We start from the raw sequence: 24,236 nt of genomic DNA, 5'->3' as shown, positions 1-24,236 counted from the left end.
TTAGGAAGAACTTCCTGACAGTAAGAGCTGTTTGACAGTGGAATTTGCTGCCAAGGAGTGTGGTGGAGTCTCCTACTTTGGAGGTCTTTAAGCAGAGGCTTGACAACCATATGTCAGGAGTGCTCTGATGGGGTTTCCTGCTTGGCAGGGGGTTGGACTCGATGGCCCTTGGGGTCTCTTCCAACTCTATGATTCTATGATTCTATGACCTGCTGGCTCTGCTCTGCCGCCCTGGCAGCGCCCCCCCCCCGCCCCGATCCACCTGTCTCTCCTTCGGCCTCCAAGGCGAGCGGGCGAGGCGCTCCTTGCAAGGCCCACGCGGCGCCTCCTCCGGGCGAGACCATCGCCCAGCAACGCGCGGGGGGGGGACCAGCGGCGCTCCCAGGCCGCCTCTCCGCCTGAACCATCCCAACGTTCCACGGGGGGGGGGGGAGAGCCAGAGAGCGAATGCCAAGGCACCCGCTTCAGCCCCGCCCAGAAAGGCAATATACGCATGCGCGCCCGGTCCCGCGCCTCCCCTCGGCGTCCGGAGCGCCAGGTTCCAACATGGCCGCCCAGGGGCTTCCGCTTCCGCCGCCTCGCGCCAGGGGAGCCAATCGGCGTCGTGGGCGCCGGATTCGAAGCTGGCGGCGGGCAACGGTCGTCGGCTGAGGGGAGACGCGGCGGGAGTCGGGGCCGCTCGGTCGGGGGGTGAGTTGGGGCCTCCAGGCGCCTCCTCAGGGGCGGGAGGGCAAAGGCGGCCTGAGGGAAGCGGCGGCGGCCCAGCTCCTCCTCAGAGTAGACCCCTCGAGTCCCGCCGAGCTCGGGGCCGAGATGGGAAGAGGGGGTCGGGGGAGGAAAGGAAGGAAGGAAGGGCCGCCCGCCTGCCTACCTCGCCGGGCTGTTGTGCGGAGCGGACGGGAGGGGGGAATGAAAGAAAACTGACAGGCCTCTTGGTCCCCCAGAAGTCAGGCGGGGTATAAATAATAACATCATTATTATTATTATTATTATTATTATTATTATTATTGTTATTATTGTTATTATTGTTATTATCATTATCATTATTACATTATTATTATTATTATTATTATTATTATTATTATTTGTTATTATTATTATTATTATCATTATTATTATTGGTTTCTTCCTTGTGGAACCAACTGCCATCCTTAGCAGTCATCAACAGTTATAATAATAAATACAGTGGTACCTCGGGTTACAGACACTTCAGGTTACAGACTCTGCTAACCCAGAAAATATTACCTCGGTTTAAGAACTTTGCTTCAGGATGAGAACAGAAATCACGCGGCGGCAGCAGGAGGCCCCATTAGCTACAGTGGTCCCTCAGGATAAGAACGGACCTCCGGAACAAATTCAGTACTTAACCCGAGGTACCACTGTAATAATAAATTTTTATTTATACCCCGCCTTTCCCGGTTTAAAAACCGGGCTCAGGGCTGCTAACAGCAAATATAAAACATTGATTGAGATGCGACTTAAAAACAGCATAAAATGCAGCATCGATATCAATCAAATTCAGAAATTCAGGGGTCATTTTGGGGAGAGGGGAAAAACAAAAACCCAGTCAGTAGACATCAATTGATCACCAGGGCCAAGTGGCCAAGTTGGTCCTACTAGGGCCAGCAAGGTTGCAGCTACCTCTGCTTCAGAGTATCTGAAGAAGTGTGTATACACACGGAAGCTCATACCTAGAAAGCTTATACGTACTTAGTTGGTCTTTAATTAGTATTTTAAAAAATGGGGGGAAGATTATTTTAAAGACTGTCTTAAGACAAAAAGACTTGATTCTCTTGGTACTGCATTCAGAAGCACTTTGATAGTGGACATACTGGGGGGGAAACAGCCTGTTATGATGGGACAGTCATTTTCATTAGGACCAAAACAAGTGTGCAATGTTCGGTGTAGCCTACAAATTTTGATACAATTTCTTTGCGCTGAATGTGAGGGACTTTAAAACAATTGCATGATATATTGAAATATAACTGACAGTTGTTGTTAGCCATTGGTTTTTCATTGTCACCAAGCTCATGTTGCCTGATAGCTATGATAGAAACAATGTTACTCTTTCTTGTGTGACCATCAATAAAAACAAAAACAACAATTATGCTTCTTTTGCAGGTAGGATGCGAAGAAAAAGTAGACACACTCAAATCCTATTTTTTACGTATTTAAAAAAGACACCTACATAAACAGGCCTTAATGAATTTACTTTTGACGCAATACCTGTTTTATTGAGATGATTGGAATCCCTTGATCTTTTAAAGGTACAGCCATGTCCCCACTTCCTTCTCCTAGAAGAAGAGAAATGTCTTTGAAAGGTGTTCTCCTAAGCAACATCCCTGGAGGTACGCCGTTAAAGGATTTGGGGAAATTTCAAGTGGATTGCGTTCCTGCTTCAGCAATGAAGAAAGCTACTTGGCCTTCAGGGGTTCCTGCCGGCCAAATCCTTGGCTTGGAAAAAGGTGGCAAAAGAGGAAACGTTTTCCAGTCCACTTTAATAGCTGGTGGTACTCATGCTAAAGAATTGCTTGACCTCAGCGAGATAAAGCCGGTTTCTGAAGGAGAACTGAATCCGCTTGCCTCTTGTCCGAAACCAGAAGCTGTGCCACCGACAGGGAATGCGGCCCTGAAACGTAAAGCTTGCGGGCAATTATCCCTGGAGTCTCCAGCAAAAGTCTTCGCAAGAATGAAGACCAGGGCAGCTCTTGCTAAACAGCAGAAGTTGTCACAAGAAAAGAAATTGTTGAACGTAGACATTACCACAGATTATATCCTCACTCCTGAAAGGCATCTTGCCCCTTTGGGAAGACAAGGCAAGAAATCCCAGGCTGAAGATGATAAGCCAAAGGAGAGGCTGGCTGAGGAGCCCCTTGGAAAGGCCAGGGAAGAACAAGGTTTGCTTTAGCATTTCTTCTTAGAAAATGCTGCTTAACAGAAGCTTCATGTTTAGATGTTTGGGGTGTAGTTGCAAACATGGCCCTTCACCTCTTACCAATGGGCTCCTAGCAAACCTCCTGTTTCCATTTTGTTGGTTACCTTTAACCTTTGGCTCCTTTCCCCCTACTGTGCTATACTTCTTGCTCATTATGTTCTTCACTCCAGTCACAGTCCTGTTGTGCATGCAATCATCTGCTGTAACACAGGCTTGAATAATTTTATCTCCCACCACCGACTCTGCAGAAAGGTCTGCCCTTGAGGAAGGGCTGTAGCTCAGTGGCAGAAAGCCTGACTTCGTTTAAGGCACCTATGGAGGCTGTGGGCAAGCAAAGACAGCTTGCCAACAGTACAACTGACTATTCTCTGTGGGTGCTGGGGGGAGTAGCATGGTCAGCTAACTCAAAATAAATAGAAGTTGTAAACCAGTGTTTTTCAGCTAGGTTCTAAGTAGCTCTGAGATCCCTCAGAAACGTATCTGAGTTTCCTCAGAGAGTAGTTTCCCACTGCTTGAGGTTATATGTTGTGCAAATTTAAATAGAGAGCCTTATGGAATGCACATTATTTCTAACACATAATCCAGAGGCTACTGATATACCTTTGTTAAAATCCTTCTCTTGTCTTTCCCATTTCAGTGCCCAGCCATATTGCAAAGAACAAAAATGTTTGTTCTGCGGTAATGAGCCCTCCAGTTTTGGAATCCCCTCACAAATTTTTCTCACGTGTAAAGCAGAAGCTGCAGCAGAAACCATTGGAAAAAGGTACTTCTCCACAGAAATCACGTCAGGCTGTATGTTTGTCCCGGGAATGCTTACTCTTTCAGTCTGCAACAGAAACATCTGGGGTACACTGAAGGAAGGAAGCACTTTGCAGTTGCATGAAAACTACTGACCAGAGTCATTCTTTGATGCCTTTAAGATTCAGTTTGTGAAGCATTACAGTGAAAGATTGCTCTAGTTATCCTCCCATCAAACTTCAAAAGGTACCATGTAGTCAGCACTCGAATATGATTTGGCAGTTGTTTAAGGTCTCTGATACTTAAAATGGCAATAATCAAAGCTTCTTAGCGTGATTGCATGACTCACTGGTGGAGCAAAAGGGTTGACAGTTATCAAAGCCAGCTGACATCACAAATAACGAAATGCCAAGTGGTTGGGGTTGTGCTTTAATTCCATCACTGCTTCCATTCACCTGTCTTGACACCTCCACAGCCCCTAATTCTGATGGAATAGAGGAGCGTTTTCTAGTTTTACGTTGGGAAGATAATGCTACCATTTTTATTGTGTACTTTTTATAAAAGGTATAAAAGTATATTGGAAGCTGCTGGAGCTCTGAATGCCAAGAGGTTGGATTTTTTAAAAGTTTAAGTAGGAAATTCCTTGAGGTGCTGGGGATTGAATCTGGAATTTGTAAAGTGTGTCCTCTACCATCGGGTTTTAACCCTTTTATGATGAGATGTTCAAGAGAAGCCTGTAAATGCCTATAGTGCGGTCCATTTGGAGAGAGACTTGTACTGATTAAAGCAAATAGCATAACGATAGCAGACAAAATTGTGGCTGTGTGAATGTGCTAATGAACACTGAAATGTCAGATAACAATTGAGTTGTTCTTGTGTTCTGTGTAGTAGATGCTTCATCTTACCAAACCAAGCAAAATGTCCCTCCTTCACCAGCAGTGAAGCAACCTTTAACTGTATCCAGTTCACCCAAAAAACTAAATAATCTTAATGAAGATTGTCTAAACACTCCTGCCAGTGAGGATGATGAATTTATTGTGGAACCGGTTGAATTGGACAATGAAACTTTTAGCATGGGAGTGAATGTTATAGACATGAGCTTTGATCTTGTTAAGCCTGGGGAAACCTTGGAAGAAATGGAACCTGGAAGACTTCCTGAAGAAGGAAGAACATCACATCAGTCCAATCAGAAACCTGCCCCAAGAGGGCAGCAGGAGTTGAAGGCTGGGCCTCAGACGCTTCCCCAACATTTGTGCGATATTATTTTTGCTACTCCAAAAGTCCAAATACCAAGGAAGCAAAAACAAGTGGGGGCAAATTCAAGCAGTGATGACACAAACGAGGAGGTAGGAGGTTGTCTCTTATTCACAATCAAAAGCATTTTTGGTGGTGGTTTCAGTTCAGGTGCTCTTAATGAGAAGGGGGAGGTCTGAATGGCTCAGTAGGCACCCTGCTTAATTTAGATTATGTGCATGGTTAATCACTGATGACAGCAAAGCTGCCAAATTGAGTGTACATGAAATGCATAATGTTTTCTATAAAACGAAACTATAGCTCTGTAGACACTTTCACATTTAAATGTTGTGAAATTGATAAACAACAAGTAGCATAATTTTATTATTATTATTATTATTTATTCAATAATACACCGCCCTATACCCGGAGGTCTCAGGGCGGTTCACAATCAAGACCACAATATATAAAATCAAACCAAAAACAATAACCCAACTCAAAAAAACCCCCCAAAGAGCCACATTCTAAAAGGGCGTTGGTGAATCTCTGGGAAATTTATTTTGAATAGATCTGTTATTCTGTGAATGACTTGTTCAGTGATGGTTTATAAATTTCTGTAATACAGGAAGCCCACAACCTACGTGTATTAAACTTGTGCACATTCAGCTTTGTGTGTGTGGCAGTAAAAAAAACTCATTAAAAGGGATGGGAAGGGGGTGGGTTTCCAGGAAAAATGACTCTGGCAGTCTCACCCTCCAATAAACCCAGTGGGTTTAGACTACATGCAATTTTGACTTTAGCAGTGGCCCCTGGGATGTAACCTCTGCGTATTTTGCACAGTAATAGATTCCCTGTTCATTTCAGTGCTACTTTTATCAAGGGAGCTCACGGGTGAAGGCTGCTGCTCCCAAGTTCATTCTAGTACCAGAAGCCAGACACTTTTGCATGCACATGAGATGTAGGGTGTTGCAGGTGCTCATGCACTCTGGCCTCTAAATGTGATGTGCTGGCCCAGACTGGGGGGTCTTGACGCTACAAAGCCAGAGGGTTATAATCAATGAAGTCATCCCATTAAGGTAATAACTTTTGCTTGTGCGGTGGAACTTTCCCTCCCTCGCCTCTTCCTGTGCCCCTCTTTTTGCTCTGGAGGGCTGGGGCAACCCCTGAACAAGGAAGACAGAAGAAGTTCCCTTGCGCAAGTGGAGGTCTTTGAGCTAACATGGGATGATGATGATGATGATGATGATGATAATAACAACAACAACAACAACAACAACAACAACAACAACAACAACAACAACAACAACAACAATAAAATGTTATTTATACCCCGCCCATCTGGCTGGGTTTCCCCAGCCACTCTGGGCGGCTTCCAACTGAATATTAAAAACAGTACAGCATCAGACATTAAAAACCTCAAAACCTCCCTAAAGTGGGCTGCCTTCAGTTGTCTTTTAAAAGTAAAATAGTTGTTTATTTCCTTCACATCTGAAGGGAGGGTGTTCCACAGGGTGGGCGCCACTACCGAGAAGGCCCTCTGCCTGGTTCCCTGTAACCTTACTTATCGCAATGAGGGAACCGCCAGAAGGCCCTCGGCGCTGAATACAGTCCTTTGCATCTGAGGCCAAGCCTTGTTGGCACTGAAATGCCAATGTCGTATTTAAATACCAGGGCATGAAGGGAGCATGTGACTAGGCCGCTACTGTTTTCCCAATGGTGTGCTTAAATTCCAGCTTTCGGTTTATCGATCTCTGTAGAAATAATTGTGGCCCTTAACGGTTTCCCTAACTTTGTAAAGGAGCAACAGATGGTCTGCCTCAGTGGATGGAGAATCAAGGTGATCAATAACAATACCGCTGTGTGCCTGGAAGGAAAACGGAGGTAAGCAACTTCAGTTCTCAGCTATGTTCAGATGTATTTTGTTTGTGTAGCGCTAGCATCTGCTTCTCGATTGCATTGGGTGGCCCCAAGGACTAGTAACAGGAAGAAGGTAGAGGGTGTGAGTGGCTGCTGCTTTTGTCTGTAATGTCACGACCAGCAGCTGAGTCCTGGCTGCAGATGGGAAGGGGGGTCCTGCTAGATGCAGTATTGGCTCTGAAGGCTCGGGGGCTGGGAGTACCTCTTTCTAGTTCTGGATGGTTTGACAACTAGGGGTCCCCTTTTGGAGAGAGGTGTCTTGGCCACCGTCCTCAAAAACGGAATAAACCATATGAGCTCAGCAACCTTGAAGCAAAGGAAAAATAATCCAGACTGAATTATTGCAGCATTGCAGACTGGCTATGGATACAAGCTGAATTCCCTTCTAAGAGAATATGGTTATATACGTATCTCTCTCCTGTTCACTAGAATTTACCAACTCTGGCTTCCCAGTCTATCTACCCTGAATTCTGCCTACAGTCTTGCATGCCAATTAGATAAAAAGCCCAGTAGCTAATGAAGGCCTTGATTCACTTTTGTGACTTGGGGTGCTTTTCATTTTCCCCTTAGGTTCTCCGTTAGCTAACCACGGAGCACTTGTTTGTTATGTCCTCTCCCTTTGGTTTCAGGGATATGAACGGCATTTACTGGCATAGCAATGCCATTGTGGAACGAATGGCACCCAACAAAGTTAGAACTTCATCTGGAAACGTCTACAAGTTAGAAGGGTGCGTTGACGCAAGCACCATGAAGAAAGAAGGTATGATAACTTGACTGAGAAAGAAGAGGACAGGCTGGGATTCATATAGGCTTCCTCAGTGGGGGGGGGGGGACTTCACCCTCTGCTCTCTCCAGGGATGCTGAGCTTTCTTCAGCATGTGGACTGGACCTCCAATCTCTGCTGCCACAGGTTCAGCTGGCCTATTTCGATGCCAAATCTGCCAGATTGCTGCAGTCTGCCAGGCTTTCAGGTCTTGGGTGACGCACAATGTGACTTTACCTTCCTCCCTTGAGGGTGGTAGGAGCTGGGCTGTTACACTCGGGGGAAGCCAGCAGAATGCCAATTCCCCTCTTGTCCCGGGCCACAGGGGGTCTCATGTGGTGTGCGTAAGCCAATTACATTGAAAGGTACACACCTCTAATGGTGCTGTACCACAAAATACTAATCGTGAGTTTCACAACAGCTTAAACTTATTCCACTCTCAAAACTTGGGTGTGTGGAAAATTAAGAATTCTTATAAATTCTAGTTTATAAGAATCTGCCCAGACCTTCATGCTCATCACATTTAACTTGTGTCCTTTGCTGACCTTTACGTGTTTCCTGCGCATGTGCATCTACAGAACTGGATGCTTTAAATTTTAAGGATTTTCTTGAGGCACTTTAGAAAATGGAACGCCATTTGTGTTTGGGTCTGCCAAATGTTTCTGACAACTGACACATAAGGTTTCCTTTTTACTCTAATACATTGTAATACCTTGCCTCAAACAGGAATGCCAGCTAAATTCATAAAGAGGTTTGAATCTGGAATTCCACAAAACTGGAAAATGTGTGTTGAGGATCTTCTTCGTTTTCTGAGGAGGTAAATGCCACTGAAAATAATATTTGTGCCATAGAAAGCTGCTTTGTTCCAAGTCAGACCCCTGGTGTCTGTAGCTCAGTGTTGTGTCTGCTGGCTGGCCGTGCCTCTCCTGGGTTTCAAGAAAGGGCCCTGCCAGGGGATGTCATTGGCACAGCAGATGCTCTGCCAATACTTATTTTGCATGAGGCTTCCGACAACCTATTCAATCCCTTTTCCTTGATCCAGTTTCTTTACAGAGTGATTCTGCTGCCAGTTGCCTAGGACTCTTCCATGGCTTTGGGGTAGGGTGGGGGTTGTGTCTTTGCTCTGTGCAAAAGGGGAACAACAAGCTCTGGGTGTTTTGTGGGCAGCCAAGTCTGCTGCTTTAAGGCCTGAGGTCAACGGCTTCAGAAAGTAGCTGCTGCAGGTTAATTGACGACGCCAGTGGTTTTTTAAATGTTTCATAGAGGTTTTGTATCCATGAAAGGTCCTTCTTAAGAGATTCCGTGAATTAATCCTTCTTTTCAACAAAACCTCTCAATGCTAGGAAAGAACAGAGAGCCTTCGCTGCAAGCATGGATAGCAATGAAAGGGAGGACCCTGTGGAGATGGAGGGCTTAGAAGACATGCCCAGAAAAGTTGGGAGAAAATCTAGAACGAAAAACACCACTTACGTGACAACACTGCAAAGTAATAACAAGCTCGGTAGGTGTTATTCTTTTGTTAGGCCTCAGATGACATTAAAAGCCCAATAGTTTTATTGATTGATGGATCAATAATAGTATTCACTTGTTTTCCTGCATGTATTATCATAGCCGGGTCCCATTCCCCCCCCCCCCCACCCAATACTTGGTTATCTAAAAACGGAGGCCTCCGCCTGTGGCTTGGATCAGGGATGGCCTTCCTTCAGTCTCTGCCTTCTTTCTTGCTGGATTGTTGTCCCAGGGCCCACCAAGGGATAGGAGACATGCAACCATTTGACTGTTCCATAGGGCATCTTTGCCTATTGACATAACTGGCTATGGAGTTGTTATTTGAAGGAGGTTGCCCCTGGTCAGGCGTGTACATTCCATGGGTCTTTGAAGGAGAGAGAAATGCCCGGGAGAGCACTTCTTAAGCCAAGCAGAACGCACAGATTGTTCAGATGGTGGTTGCTAAAAGCGCAGAAAACCCTCTTTTTATATTACCCTTTCTAAATAAGCCCAGGGTAGCTTCTTTGCTTTCCCCACGGGTGCTGACTGAGTCAGCTGCTTGACACAGAAGCTGCCTTAAGTAAACGGGGGTTGATTTGGAGCTGGATCCAGTTCTGCAGCTCCACCGACTCAAGGGAAGAAAGCTGTTGTTGAAGGGAGCCTTTTTGTGTCTTGACAGGTGTGCAGCCACAAACATCTCTGCAGAACGGCAGAACTGACAGAAGTTGCACCCGCAGCGGCCGGCAGGTTAAGCCACCTATGCAGTTCTGGTGTGGGGAACGGATGCTTGTCGATCAGGCGCTGAATGTCACTGTGACCAAGACAGGCACCAACTATTTGACTCCTGTAAGATTCCACTCTCCTCACAGTTAACCCTGTTCTGGAATGACTGGAGACTAACAGTTTTCATGCAGTAGGGTAATTCTGTGGCTTCTGGACTCTCGGCAGATGGAGAGCGATAAGATTTGGATTATTATTAATTACATTTGTGTACCACCCTTTGTGCAGGGACGTGGCTGGCGCTGTGGGTTAAACCACAGAGCCTAGGACTTGCTGATCAGAAGGTTGGCGGTTCGAATCCCCGCAATGATGGGGTGAGCTCCCATTGCTTGGTCCCTGCTCCTGCCAACCTAGCAGTTCGAAAGCACGTCAAAGTGCAAGTAGATCAATAGGTACCGCTCCAGCGGGAAGGTAAACGGTGTTTCTGTGTGCTGCTCTGGTTCGTCAGAAGCCGCTTAGTCCTGCTGGCCACATGACCCGGAAGCTGTACGCCGGCTCCCTCAGCCAATAAAGCGAGATGAGCGCTGCAACCCCAGAGTCAGTCACGACTGGACCTAATGGTCAGGGGTCCCTTTACCTTTTACCACCCTTTGTCCGAATAGTGCAGGGTGGGTCACAGCGTGAAAATACACACGAGAACACAAAATACAGTGGTACCTCGGGTTAAGAACTTAATTTGTTCCGGAGGTCTGTTCTTAACCTGAAACTGTTCTTAACCTGAGGTACCACACTTTAGCTAATGGGGCCTCCCACTGCCACCGCGTGATTTCTGTTCTCATCCTGAAGCAAAGTTCTTAACCTGAAGCACTATTTCTGGGTTAGCAGAGTCTGTAACCTGAAGCATCTGTAACCTGAAGCGTATGCAACCCGAGGTACCACTGAACATAATAAAAAGAAACCAATAAGCCCCCTCCCACAAACACATTTAAAAGACCATAGAATGGAATTTCCTAGCTTGTCTTTCTTTTATTATTATTTCATAAACTTCATACACTGCTTGTTTTTAAAAATAATAATTTTTGTTTGATTTTACAAATGTTAAAGTTATAACAATACCAAATATATATCCATGCTTAGAGATTTCTCTGAATCTCTCCAATCTTCCCACCATCCCTTCCGTGGGTCCTATTGTCAACATTTTCAACTGCATATTATTTCATCCATATTTTATATCTCTCCATATTGTCCATAATATTTGTTACATTACAAGGGTTATTAGAATCCTACTTGTGTTTTCGTCTGCTTACAGCGGTCTCCTAAATAAATTATAATTTCCCCCCAATCTTTCTTGAAGTTTTTTTCTTCTTGGTTCCTGAGCCTTCCGGTCAGTTTTGCCATCTCGGCAGAGTCCAACAGCTTAGTTTGCCATTCTTCTCTGGTAGGGACTTAGTCTTCTTCCCATCTCTGGGCTAGTAACATCTGTGCCGCAGTCATTGCATACACTGCTTGGTTTTAAAAAGTCTCAGAGTGGTTTACAAAAGATAAAACAGCAAAATCAAGAAAAAATTACAACCCTGCTTTAAAACATACAAAAGTTCAGATATTAAAACAGATTAAAATTACCTCTCTATGCTCAACTTTTCTACTACTTCTAATGCTTTTTAGTATTTTAACCTGATAGTTTATGATCCAGAAAGACTTTCACAAATAAAATGCTGGGAAGTTGACAGTGTCTGGGTTTGGTGGTGGGTGCAAGGGCCCTTTAGTGCAGGACACAAATCCACTGGGAGAGCAGATCTGCCTGATCTTGCATTCTCCCAAAGGCTTGTCAGGATTCCTCCCTGACCTCAGACAGGGTTTCAGAGATCTCTGAAGCTCAGGGTAATGGATGAGATGCTGCTTTTGGCAGCTTATTATGTTTATATAAATTGTATTGTCACATTTTGTATTGTACTTTGCAATGTGGGGCCTGGGTTATGTTTGTCTCTGTAAAGGAGATAGTTTTTGGTAGTTTATTTATAATTATTATTATTTGTATTCCACCCTATAGCCGTAGGTCTCAGGGTGGTAGTAACACCTTCTGATATTCTTATGTATGTATTTCTCTTTTGTAACATGAAGAACTATATTAAAAATGAGATAAGATCCTCTTGCTTCAAAATAAGTTTGGTAATGACCACAAACTTTGACTGGCTCCCAAGGTCAGTTTGAGATCCTACAGCTCTATGGGCACCCGCAAGGAATATATATTCGTAGTGGGATTCTGGCTGTATATGTAACATCTTGTTCAGTCTTGCACATGTGTCTTCCCCTGATTAAAACGTTTGTAATTGTGTAACTAGCTGTTCATGAAAGGCAGCCTTAATGCCTCCCTAACCTAACCCAGATAAAGCATCTGTTGCATGTGGAGTCTTTGTCTGAAGATTCGTGTCGCCCTTTGCTTATGTTCATTGCCTTGTTTCTCAAGACAGTGAGCAGTGCACGACGTCAGGGCAGGCACAACATCACATCCCACGTGGAAAACAGAGAGGATTGTGAAGAAGTACCTCCAAGCCAAGCAAAAGGTAAAAAGAGTGCACCCTGTCCTTGAATCATAGAACTGTACAGTTGGAAGGGACCCTGAGAGTATCAAACCTCTGCTTACAAACCTCCAGCTTTGTCAACATCCTTCTTAAATTGTGGCTCCCACAACTGGACACAGAATCGCAGGTGTGGCCTGAGCAAGGCAAAATAGAGCTATGACTTCCCTTGATCAGGACATTAGACGTCTGAAGATGAAGCTTAGAATAGCCTTTTTTGCTGCTGCATCACAGCATTGACTCATGCTATGCTTGGGGTCTACTAAGACCTTGAGGCACAGAAGGTCAACAGTGAGTTGCTTCAAGCCTGGCAAAATGTCGCTGGAGGATGAATTCTGCTCATGCTCAGGGCCAAATTTAGGAAGGTTTTTTGCTCAGGTCAGATTGGCTAGTGCTTGGGGTGGGAAATGTGTGTGTGTTTGTGTTTGTCTTCCTTGTAAAATCTGGATTGCCTCAAGCTGTTTGTAGGAGGCTGAGCTCTTGTGCTCTCCTGTGTGACATCTCCGCAATCTGCCTTTAATTGCAGTGTTGATATGGGTAGGCTGGACCTGAAAGCATTTTGTTTATCTCCCAACGCAGGGCATGTGCCAAGGCATTCTGCTCTTGATCTGTTCTTCGCTGATGGGAAGACAGTTGGACTGCCAGTTTTATTTACAAAATGATTTCCATCCATCCTGTTTCTGTTTCAGCTTTATCAGTGTTGCCTCCATTGCACTTCTGTCTTGCTCGTGGAGAGAAAGTCTGTTGCATGATGGGTGTCTCATTTAGCTTCACTGTGCAAGAGTTTGGATTAAGATTTGAGGACCATTTCCAAATCAGAGATTCTATGAGTCTATTGAGAATCTTTGTTTTGTTTTGCTTTCCCTAGGAAGAACAAGACCTGAAACCACCAGACAAACTGAGCCTGCCAAGAAGCAAAATGCCTGGCGCTTTATTTCTGACTCTGAAGAAAGCGACTATGAAGCCACGATCGCTGATGCTCGCAAGAAGAAGGCTGTTGTTACCCTGACGCCACTGAACTATAAAAAGATGCATGAAAAGGCCTCCAGAAAAAGCAGCCAGCCCAGGAGGAAACAAAATGTGGCAGCGCAGGGAGCGAAAGCAAATTGCTACCAAAGATGTTTAGCCGAAAGCTCCATGCCAAGCGAAGATGAATCTAGCGAAGAAATGCAGTGTATCCAGAGGAAGGTCCAGCCCACTGTCAAAAGAGGGCCATCCAACAGACAGCAAAGTGAGACGAGGAAGCATCTGCTGGAGCCAAGAGGGTCAGAGTCTCCTCCAGCCCATTCTCAAAGCAGAAAGTTGAGGGTTGCTCAGCCCTCTGGGAAGCAAAACAAGTTGGAAGAGCCAGCTTCTCCAGACTTGGCTAGCAGTGCTCAGGGGTCACTCAGAAGGATTGCAAAGTTCAGGAAGTACAGCCCTGAATCCGAGTCCGAAAGTGAAACGAGTGTTAAAGAGTTTCAAGTGAAAAGGGAAAACTTAAAGGCCCAAAGAGCCAACAGTGAAATTTCTAATACTGCCAAGTCCTTGGCTTTCCCCAGAAAGACACCTGGGAAGAAGCTGTTAGGGAAGGGTGGGGATTCTTTCCCAGATGTTAACGAAGATTGGACTGAAAAGGAATTGCAGAAACTACACAGGTAAGTGGTGGTGTTTGATAAGAATTAAGCTCCCCCACCCCCAGAGCTATGAGATGAAAGCTCCTCCCAGTTCCGGTTTCAGCTGCTCCTCCAGTGCAACAATAGTGAAGCCTGCAGATCCCTAATTTCCAAACCTTCCTGCACTCATCCTCTCGGTGCTCATCATGTGCTGTGCTCCCTTCACTCCCGCTGCCCCTCCATCCTCACCTCTCCCTGGAAATTCCTACATTTTCTCCTTTCTTGTCTGATGTCGGCTTGCAAGGCCTCCTTTAGGAATTGAAACAGGAGTCAAAGAGCAACGGTGGGCTTGAGCTTCACTGGGTCTTCTGTGTTTTGCAGGGCTTTGGCTTCTTTGCCCAAACACAAGAGCGACTTCTGGCTGCTTGTGTCGACGGCTGTGGGAACACGATCTGTTGAAGAATGCCAGCAAAGGTACATGGAAGAGCAGGAAAGCCACAAGCGGGCCCCAAAGAGGACCACCAAGCGGAGAAAGGAAGAAAGAGGTAGAGGAAGGGCCTTGTGCCTGTCTTCCGGGCTCCGGGAGCAGACGCAGAGGCCAGCAGAAGCTCCCTGCAAGAGCCAGCAATTGTCTGCTCCCCTCTCCCGCTTGCTTGTTCTTGTGGGGATGTAGGAGGGGTACCTGAAGTGGCTTAATAGGAGAAAGGACTAATGTTTGAGTCTGACCTTGAGAGAACGGAGGTGCGCTCCAAACACATCAGGAAGGGGCAGGGGTAAGGAGAAGAAAAGAGCCAGGGTGACGACAGTAGGTCAGAGTGTTTGCCTGTATATACCTGTTGAGAAAGAGAGAGTTCTATCTGTCTGTGAATTCTGCCTTTAAAGTGGTATGTAAAACCCACATTCTGGGCCAAGGGGCAGAACTTCAGCTCAGTACATCAGCCCAGCTGATGGCTCTGTTTGTGTGTCGCCTTTGTTGGCAGAGGAGGGGGCGAAGCAGCCAGTGGCCGTTGTTGCAAAAGTGGGAACGCTGAAAAGAAAGCAGCAGATGCGGGACTTCCTGGAACAGATGCCGAAGGACAACCACGACGACATCTTCGCTACAACCCCTTTTCAGAACAGGAACACCAAGGTAACTTTTGCACCTTTTATCCCAAGCAATAAAAAGTGCTCCTGGGTGCAATCTGTTATGCAGGTCCATAAATTTACTGCCCACCCCCTCATCATGTTGAAGGCTCCCTGCTCTCTTTCCATGCTCAGGAGCTGGGAAAGGGTCCATCCCTGGGCTCCTGCTGGGCTTCAGAGATGCTCCAGAGCTCAGTGTGATGTCTGGATAGACCTTGTCTCTCCAGGCCAGCTTTGATTATGACTACAAATTTTGGTTGGCTTCTGAAATCAATCCAAGTTTTGTGGAGTCCTGCAAAGGCTATAGATTCTCCCAAGGTATCTTCTGGGTATCAAAGGAAGCACACTTACATGTTCCTCTTTTCCTCGGGCCTTTTGAGCCCTTCCTCTCCTTTCCCCTCACTCCACGGTGTACCTGCTTTGTCCCCTTGGGGTTTTAGCATCAGTCTGGACTCTCTTTCCGTAGTTCTCTGGTCATCAGTCTGCCCGTGCCACTATTGCTGTCGGCATGGCTTGTGTGAGGATGTAACTCCAGCCTCCTCTCCCAGAGCTGAACTGTCAGCCACCGTCAAAACATTTGTTGTTGGTAGAGAGAACAGTAGGTGACAAATGCGGAGCTGAGTTGGGTTAGGAAGAGTCTTCCAGCGCCCGCCAGGCCTTGTCTTATGGGGGGCCGTAACAAAGATGTGATCTGTAGTTACCACAGTTTCGTACCGTCCCAGAGGAAGATGTCTTCCAGTTGAAAGACAGCCACCCCATCACACCCTCTTCGGCCATCTTTCCGTTGGTGAAGACCCCTCAGTGTGAGCACATCAGCCCTGGCATGCTGGAATCCCTGGACAGGTGTGTACTACAAGTGGCTTCTCATAAGATAAGGGCGTGAAGCTTGGAAGAGCACCCCCGCCCAACTCCAAGATTCCAGTTTCCTCAAGATTCCTAGCCAGGGGTCTAACATCCAAGCATGCATGTGCCGCTCGTATAGCAGAGTTTGACCAGATGGACCTATAAATTGGAATTGAACTGGGCGTGTGGCAGGGGGTGGGGGAAAGGCAGGCAGCAAGAGATTTCCACTGTGCTGGAAAGTGCTGTTGGCAGTGAGTGAGGGGCTTATGGGATGGTGAGCCAGGGGTTTGAAGAAGTGGCTGCTAGGCGGGAGCATAGTAAACCCACAACTTACACACGGTTTACTTACGCAATTGCAGCTTTGGGGAGGGGGAACAATAGGAAGGGCTCCCTGAGGTCTCACACAACCTTCCCACAGCCCATCAAGCAAGGCAGGGGGCTCTGAAATCTTTCTGCGCTGGGTTTTCCTGCTGCAGAAAGAGCTTTTAGGTCCTCTGCCATGCAAGGAAAGATGAGAGAGGGGCTCTTGTGAGATCTCCCAGACACCTTACACAAATTTCCAGAGCCCGGTAAGGCATTTGGCAGTTACTGGGGTCTTCCATTCTGTGATTTTGCCTTTGCCTGTGAAACCCCAGAACCTAACCCTGGCATAGTTTTAAACCCAAAGCCAGGTTTGGGATGGGGAGTGTCTTAAGGCAGCAAGAGAGCACTGCTGCCCCCATGGCCCTGCCTTCTCTTTCTAGCCAGGCTTCCTCTTAAGTAGCAAAAATGAACACTTGCTGTCCTGCAGCTGCTTCTTAGGCTTGCTTCCCCTTCTGGAAGGAGACTAGGGCAGGTTTGGGCTGCCTAAGCACTCTAGGATTCTAAAAGGCTTTTTACATTGCCTGCCTATATGCTTTGGAGCTGAAATCAGGGTGCTGGTGTTGACCTATAAAGGCTTATAAGACTTGGGACCCAAATAACTGAAGGAGCAACTCCCTTCATCAGGCTGCCCATGTCTTGAGGTGGTGGTGATGGGGCTCCTCGCTGTTCCACCACTGGGAGGTGTTTGTTAGGCAGTGATGTGGGAAAGGGCGTTCTTTGTGTTGGTGGAGTCCCGTCTTGGAGACAGCTGTCCTTCTGGAAGCACTGGTTCTTTTCTCCTTTGGGTGCTGGGTAAAAACCCATTTGCTTGTTCGGTCCTTTGCAGGGCATTGTTGAAGCAATCCGCCTTTTAAGGATTCGCACTGTATTTTGGATTTCCGCCCCCCACTACTTTCTTTTGTAAACTGATTTATGTTGCTATAGTTTCAGGGTTTATTTTGCATCCTGCCCTGAGATCTTGTGGCGAAGGGCAGATTAGAAACTCACTGGACAAATTGTTTTGTGTTGTAGGAACTACGAAAAGCGCGTGTTCCATCTGCAAAGGAACATCAAAGGCAAGGAGCGCACATGGCACAACGTGAAGAAGAAACAGGTGTGATTCCACTTGAGCAGGACACGCCAAGCTCCATTAAGAGCGAAAGGAAAAGGCAATGTTCCCCAAACTCACCAGAGCAAGCCCCTCGCCCTTGCTGTCTTATTTTATGTATCGAATACGTGGATATACCACCCGTCATCCTGATATGATGTCAACACTTCCCTTATTACAATAATGGGATAAAGAGAAGGAACTCCATGGAAGTGCTCCTTCGCCCTGTTCACTGGGCACTATTGTGGTTTTGCTTGACAGATCTGGTGAACTCCTGGTGTGGGGAGAGCTCACCACTGCCTGTTTTTAAGCTCCATCAATTTTTTGCCAATAACAAGCACAGAAAAAGAGTGAACATGTCAAAGGCTGCTCAGCTCTCTGAAAATGCCCTGCTCTGTCCTAGTGCTGGCTTTATGGTCACTTAATCCAAACCTCGTTTGGGCCCCTTGCTTGCTCTGAGCCACGGGTAGGCAAACTAAGGCCCGGGGGCTGGATCCGGCCCACTCGCCCTCTAAATCCGGCCTGCGGATGGTTTGGGAATCAGCGTGTTTTTACATGAGTAGAATGTGTCCTTTTATTTAAAATGCATCTCTGGGCTATTTGTGGGGCATAGGAATTGGTTCATTCCCCCTCCCAATATAGTCTGGCCCCCACAACGCCTGAGGGACAGTGGACCAGCCCCCTGCTGACAAAGTTTGCTGGCCCCTGCTCTGAGCACTCTGGTGTTTCTGAGCCTCTCTGTGAAGCCTCAGTCTACAGGAAGTAATGCTTCCTCTGTTTCCACAGGCTGGGACCGTGTTCACCACTCCCAATTCTCGAAGAACGACCGTCTTTGCCTTTGATGAGCATATCAAAGGTGAGCATTAACTGTTGCTTGCTCTGGACTGTTTGGGGCAGGTCTCTAGAAAGAGGAGCCTGGCGTTTGGGGGTCCCTTGGCTATCTGTGTGCTGGCACTAAGGGAGCAACCAGAGAAGCCCATGGCGGACAGGTGGGGGAAGTGGATTATGCTGCTCTGTGGATCGCAAGGCCCTTCTCCCGTTTTCATTATTAGCTGTAGGAAGGGAGTTGCACTGGCTTTGTGTGGAAAGGTTTTCCCATTTGAGAGGTACCAATAGGGAAGTGGAGAGAAGAAGGGGCTGGAAGCAGGGCCTATGAGCCTCTCGCTGAACCTGCTAGTGCCTAAATACTGTCCTGCTGCGGTCCTATTTCTGAGTGCATTGCCTTAGACCAAGCAAATTCCCAATTTTAAACAAAGAACACATTTAATAATAATAATAATTGTTATTTATATCCTGCCCTCCCCAGCCGAAGCCGGGCTCAGGACGGCTAACAACTATAAAATAATACAATAATAATTCAAATCAAATTAATGGCAACCATTGGGCAAGAGTTCTGTGAAGATTGCCAAAGGAGGGAGTCAGGCTGTGCCTTGGCCAAAGGCCTGGTGGAACAGCTCTGTCTTGCAGGCCCTGCAGAAAGATGTCAAGTCCTGCAGGGCCCTAGTCTCTTGGGATAGAGCGTTCCACCAGATCGGGGCCACGGCTGAAAAAGCCCTGGCTCTGGCTGAGGCCAGCCTAACCTCTCTGTGGCCTGGGACCTTCAGGATGTTTTTGTCTGAAGACCGTAAGGTCCTCTGTGGGAGGTGGTCCCGTAGGTACGAGGGTCCTAGGCCAAATAGGGCGTATTTAGATGCTGAAGTCTGTAACTTGCCCTTGGATACATTTATATGAATATTGCCTGCAGCAAAATTAGAGGCTCCTATTTTTGTGGATTCACAACCTTGAAAAGGCACCTTCCATGTCAGTTGATTTGGAGTAGTCTCTCCTTTCACTGCCTGCTTTCACCTTGAAACAGAATTTCGCTGGAGCCCATCCTGCCTCTAACACAGGCATAGCTAACCTTGGATCTTCCAGATGTTTTAGACTACGATCTGTCATCAGGGGCAGCTGGGGAGGGATACTATAGATTAGCCACTCCTGCTCTAATGGGATCCTTCTGGTAACTCAGGTTTTCTCCTCCTGCTCTAGACACCTTGGCTCCAGCTGGGGTGGGGCAGCTCTTCCAAGAGGATGAAGAGATGCTATCCGATGAAGAAGAGGACTCCTATTTTTCCACGTAGGCAGCCGCCTGCCTGCATCTGCAAAGGGCAGTTTGCTAACAGGTCTCAAGTCATCTTCACAAAGCCAAAAGTGTTTCTCAAGCCTTTATTTCTATGACTTACAAAAAGGCTTTAGTTTTGCATTCCATCTTTCTGGAGCTGTGTTAAGGTGCTGCTCAGGTGTTCAGAATACAAAGATGTCTCCTGCTGCTGTTTGTGGTTGCTCTGTTTTCCTGGTGGAGGGGTCTCATGCAGAGAGGCATCAGCTGCAGGGAACTATTTGGCTTTAAGAAGCAAAATAATGTTTTTAAAAGTTACTGTACAATAAACTTCCAAACGTGGCATTTAATATCAAAAGGATGCTTACGTTTCCTTCACAGAGCAAAGAATAGCGCTTATATATATTTGTACTAAACCTGTTTCCTCTGTGGCTTTTAAGTGTTTTGGAAATGTTGAGTGTACCCTTTGTACTGTCTGTGTGTATGCAGCGTGTCTGTTGCAGATCTTAATTGGCAGCTTAAAGTTTAAGAATGAAATACGCAAGCAGCCTTTGCTGGGAAGTAAAAAGACATTGTCTTCTCTAAGGGTGGGTGGGTGGAGACCCAATGGTGATGGGAAGTGTCTGCCTTTCATAAAAATCATGAGCCGCATCCTAACTCTCCAAGTTTAGCCCAATTGAGAGATGTGAAGTCATTGTGAGGAGTGAAGATTTTTGAAAGAATTGGAAAAAAAAGGGAGTGGGAAATGGCATTCTACATATGCAAAGTTGCTGTGTGTAACTTGGTTTAATGTAGAATCATGTCTGGTATATTAAAAGTACTGTTTACTCAATTGAATTATTTTTAAAATTACAAATGGAGCTGCAAGCTTTTACCATCTCATGGGTCAGTTTATTTATTTGGTGTATTTCCACAGGTGGCACTGTGGTCTAAACCACTGAGCCTCTTGGGCTTGCGGAAGGTCAGCGGTTTGAATCCCCGCAATGGAGTGAGCTCCTGCCACTTTCCCAGCTCCTGCCAACCTAGCAGTTTGAAAGCACGACAGTGCAAGTAGATAAATAGGGACCGCTGCAGCAGGAAGGTAAACAGCGTTTTCGTGCGCTCTAGTTTCCGTCACGGTGTTCCGTTGCACCAGAAGTGGTTTAGTCCTGCTGGCCACATGACCTGGAAAGCTGTCTGTGGACAAATGCTGGCTCTCTGAAAGCGAGATGAGTGCCGCAATCCCATAGTCGCCTTTGACTGGACTTAACTGTCCAGGGGTCCTTTACCTTTATTTCTGGACCAGATTCTTTCTATCTGTAGGCTTTTTAATATTCAGTTGGAAGCCACCCAGAGTGGCTGGGGAAACCCAGCCAGATGGGCGGGGTGTTAATAATAAAATATTATTATTATTATTATTATTATTATTATTATTATTAGATGGGAAGCAAACTTTTACTGTTGGTGTCAATAGTCAGCTTTCAGTGATTCCACCTCCACGCTTAGACAAGATTTCTCCTAAGCTTGCCACAAGCAAGGCCCAGGCAAATTTTTCAAAAGCGCCAAAGTATAGGATGCCACAAGATGGCAGCAAATCATCACCCGAGTTACACAAATCAGAAGGCTGAACTACGGAGAAAAGTTTTTACAACCTGTGTAAAATTTGACTATTTATGCATGCATAATCCCAACTTTTGTTCCTTTTTCTTTGAGGCAACAACTTGCATGCTCCTAATCGCCTTGTTCACAATTCCTTTTCTTATTCCACTATTCCCCTACAGGAGCCTCATGTTCAGTTAGTCCTAGAAACTTACCTGCTTTCCACCTGCCTGTCAGCACCAAACAGAATTGCTGAAGCCCCTGCCCCTTATACCGCACGCAGGGAACCTTTGAGCGCTCCAGATGGTGCTGAATTACAGCTCCCAGAATCCCTAGCTCTACCTCTGGGGCTGATGTAATTCCCCAGGTGGCAGAGGGCAAAGGTTTTCCCCACCTGCCGTATACCAGGATCGAGCAAAGAAGAGACCACTTTTTTTGCATAGGATAGATTTCCGACAAAGGCAGACACTGGACAGTCCATACACTTAGCAAATTCTTGTAACCCCTTTTTTCCAGCCCTCCCCCCAAATCCCTACAAGTGTCTAGTTTGATCAGTGATGAACGCACAGCCCTCCACATGTTGATGGACTTCAACTTCCCTCAGCCTCACCCAAGTGGATGGTCTCAGGCTCCCCACTCCCTGAGCTGGTTTAAGAAAGTTCATTTTTAGCTGTTATGTAGAAAGCACAAAGCTTTACTCTTAAAACTTTCTCCAGGGAAGGGAGAGCAAAGCCCTTCTGGCTTTGTAAGGAAGTAGGAAGAAGAACTCAAGCAACACTCTGTTCTTGAGATGGAGAAGGGTGTTTTTTTCAACAGATGCATAAACTCTACCCATTTCAGAATAAGCCCCTGTGGTAAGGCTGCATTTGCAGTTGCCTGGTTTCTCCAGAGGAAAATGGTGGCCTGAAACTCACTGAGTTCGGAAGTTTATTTACATATCTTACAAGGAGATGTAACAATAAAGTGCGTCTTTTAAAAAGGGGTGCCTGTTGTGATCTGCAGTTGGTCACGTGATCTTCTCGGGCAGCATCTGAGCGTCAAAGGCGTAGTGCGTGTAATGGTAAACCTTCTCTGCCTTCTGCTGGCTCATCCGGGTGCGGGCTGCCATCTCGCCCGGGGAACTGGAAAAGAGCAAAAGGGAAGGGAGGCTGAGCTCCATCGCAAGCCAACAGGCAGGAGAAACACTGCGCGCATTTGGGCCGCAGGACGCTTCTTCCAATGTGCCTGAAGGGAGAAGGAAGAGCCAAGGGACCGGCTGCCTGCTCAGGACAGCGCAGTGGATGGCTTTGGTTTCACGCAACACCAAGTTGCATTGAGGAATTTGCTACCAAAGAATGTGGCAGGGGCTGCTGAGATCCGAGTCCCTGAACAGATATCAGCCATCACAAGTTGAGGAGGGAGCATGCAGCCCACTCTAGTGTGGGTTTTCAGGTTTGGGAAACGGGAAGAGGCCCTGCCCAAGCCCTACCTGTTGGCTGCCTCCTTCACCGAGCCAAAGCAGTGGCACAAGGCCAGGGCCTCTGGGTAGCTGACGCAGGGAATGCTCAGGAAGAAGCGGAGGGCATCTTGCCTGTGCCCCTGCACCTCCGTGGGCACTTGGATGGCCGCGTTCTTCCGCTGCTCCAGCGAAGCCAGCTCCTTCAGCAAGTCAGCCGTCTCCTCTTGGCAGGAGCTGAAGAGCACCCGGATTCCTGCCTGGACGAAGGCCAACAGGAGGCTGTCGTAGTGCCGGCTTCTGTGGAACACTCTCCGTGCCTCTCCTGGAAGTTTACAGAACAAGAGTTTGGTGTCAGCATTTCTCCTGTGCTGCCAACCTGGGAGAGGCTTCCAGATTTCTCGCTATCAGTGGCTTTTTATTCCCTGATGCCCCAAGTGGCAAGAGATCAGCTTCAACGTGCTAAGCACAGAGATGTGGGGAAGTTGTGGCGCTCTGCGTGTTCTTGGGCTCCCTCAACCTCACCCCTGATCTTGACCTGGGGCTGTGGGGAGTCCAGCAAAGCCTGGGGGTGAGCACAGGCTCTCCATTCCGTCTCTAGCAGAAGGGCCAGTTGTGTTCTCAACTGCTGCAAGTTGTCAGCTGTTACAGCATTTCACAGCCCAGGGGGGCAGAGGAAGACCCTTAAAATCAGGACCCGTCTTTCTCTTCTCTTTCACCCAGAGAGAGAGTTGAGTGGAAACCAAGTAGGCAGATACAAGTTCCTGATCATTCCTGCACTACCGAAAAAGGTGCAGTTCCTAGTTGCCTCTTCATTCTTCAAAGTGGAATGAAGAACCTTATCGTCTTTCAGTGCATGATCAGAAGCAGCTGGGATAGATTGTATTCAGCACTTGGTGGGACAACACAGTTGACCAGCTTCCTCAAAAGGTCCCATGCGCACCATGTTACATTTCTACCTCCTAAATGGCCATCTCTGCTCACCTGTATTTGCAGTGCTGTAGCTGCTGCATTTTCTGTTTAATGCTAAACAGCACAACCAGCAGAGCTGGAAGCTGAAATGTTTAATGCCCAAGGAGAAAACCCGCCAAAGCCCGGAGACCCACCTGCTTTGACTCTCTCCTCCACGATCACACAGATCCTGTCAAACTTGCTCTTCAGCTGCTGCACTCGCTGGACCACTCTGCTCCTGTGTGCCGCGTTCAGCAGCTCCGCCTGGCATCTCCTCTCCACGGCCAGCCGGCTGCTGACCACGTAATCGCAGCTGCCCAGTGAGCAAACGTGGACCTTGACCCCATGAACAGCTTTCAGGGTGGAAATGACGTCCGGCCCAGAGGAGATCTCACGGCTGTCAACCAGAACGCAGAGAGGCAGCGGCGGGTTCTTCCGGGGACAGAGCGCCGCAAGGTGCCCCAAAGAGTTTTCTGGCTGAAAACATTGCAAGAGAAATCATCACTCATCATCCTCAAAGCAGCCAGAGCAGGAGAAAGCGAAGGCTAAGCTTTTGTTATCATCACCCTTCATAGTGCGTTACCAGTGCACCCCAGAGCCTTGCAGGGCTTCCCAGGTGACACAAGACCACAGTCCCTGCCTCCAAAGTGCTTCCAGACTCTCTTGGAAGGGGTAGGTTTAATACTACTACTACGATTATGTATTTATACCCAGCCTTTTCCCCTTAGCAGCTAAAAACAGGGAGGTGGAGAGTGGAACGTTCATTTAGGCAGAGGTTGGATGTTGACTAT

The 24,236-nt window shown here is 47.0% G+C and overlaps 2 protein-coding genes across 8 annotated transcripts in view; one reads left to right on the top strand and one right to left on the bottom strand.

Moving 5' to 3' along the window:
* Nucleotides 1-591: 591 nt before the first annotated feature.
* Nucleotides 592-20,353, top strand: MIS18BP1 (MIS18 binding protein 1). 7 transcript variants are annotated; one of them, XM_081195495.1, is made up of 17 exons: nt 593-690; nt 2,122-2,897; nt 3,573-3,698; nt 4,565-5,019; nt 6,705-6,787; nt 7,453-7,583; nt 8,313-8,403; nt 8,930-9,087; nt 9,754-9,920; nt 12,262-12,358; nt 13,242-14,010; nt 14,350-14,513; nt 14,949-15,097; nt 15,788-15,933; nt 17,308-17,389; nt 18,170-18,239; nt 19,412-20,353. In XM_081195495.1, exons 2-17 carry the CDS (start codon nt 2,276-2,278, stop codon nt 19,501-19,503), a joined length of 3,402 nt encoding a protein of 1,133 aa, XP_081051621.1. In that variant the 5' UTR covers nt 593-690; nt 2,122-2,275; the 3' UTR covers nt 19,504-20,353. The 7 variants fall into 7 exon arrangements, 5 of the variants coding, with proteins under 5 accessions (XP_081051622.1, XP_081051621.1, XP_081051620.1 ...); XM_081195494.1 differs by having other exon boundaries at nt 4,562-5,019; XM_081195493.1 differs by having other exon boundaries at nt 3,573-3,719.
* A 1,620-nt stretch (nt 20,354-21,973) lies between these two features.
* The window catches only part of FANCM (FA complementation group M), a 59,608-nt gene continuing 57,345 nt past the window's right edge, over nt 21,974-24,236 (bottom strand). The window contains exons 21-23 of the mRNA XM_081195438.1: nt 23,601-23,922; nt 22,528-22,819; nt 21,974-22,180 (exon numbers count right to left, since the gene is read on the bottom strand). Coding sequence (XP_081051564.1) covers nt 22,066-22,180; nt 22,528-22,819; nt 23,601-23,922 — 729 coding nt within the window. The 3' untranslated portion in view covers nt 21,974-22,065. The remainder of the gene's footprint in view (nt 22,181-22,527; nt 22,820-23,600; nt 23,923-24,236) is intronic.

The sequence above is a fragment of the Podarcis bocagei genome (assembly GCF_964188305.1).
Source record: "Podarcis bocagei genome assembly, chromosome: 1".
NCBI classification, from domain to species: domain Eukaryota; kingdom Metazoa; phylum Chordata; class Lepidosauria; order Squamata; family Lacertidae; genus Podarcis; species Podarcis bocagei.
This window is presented reverse-complemented; position numbering and strand designations above follow the sequence as displayed.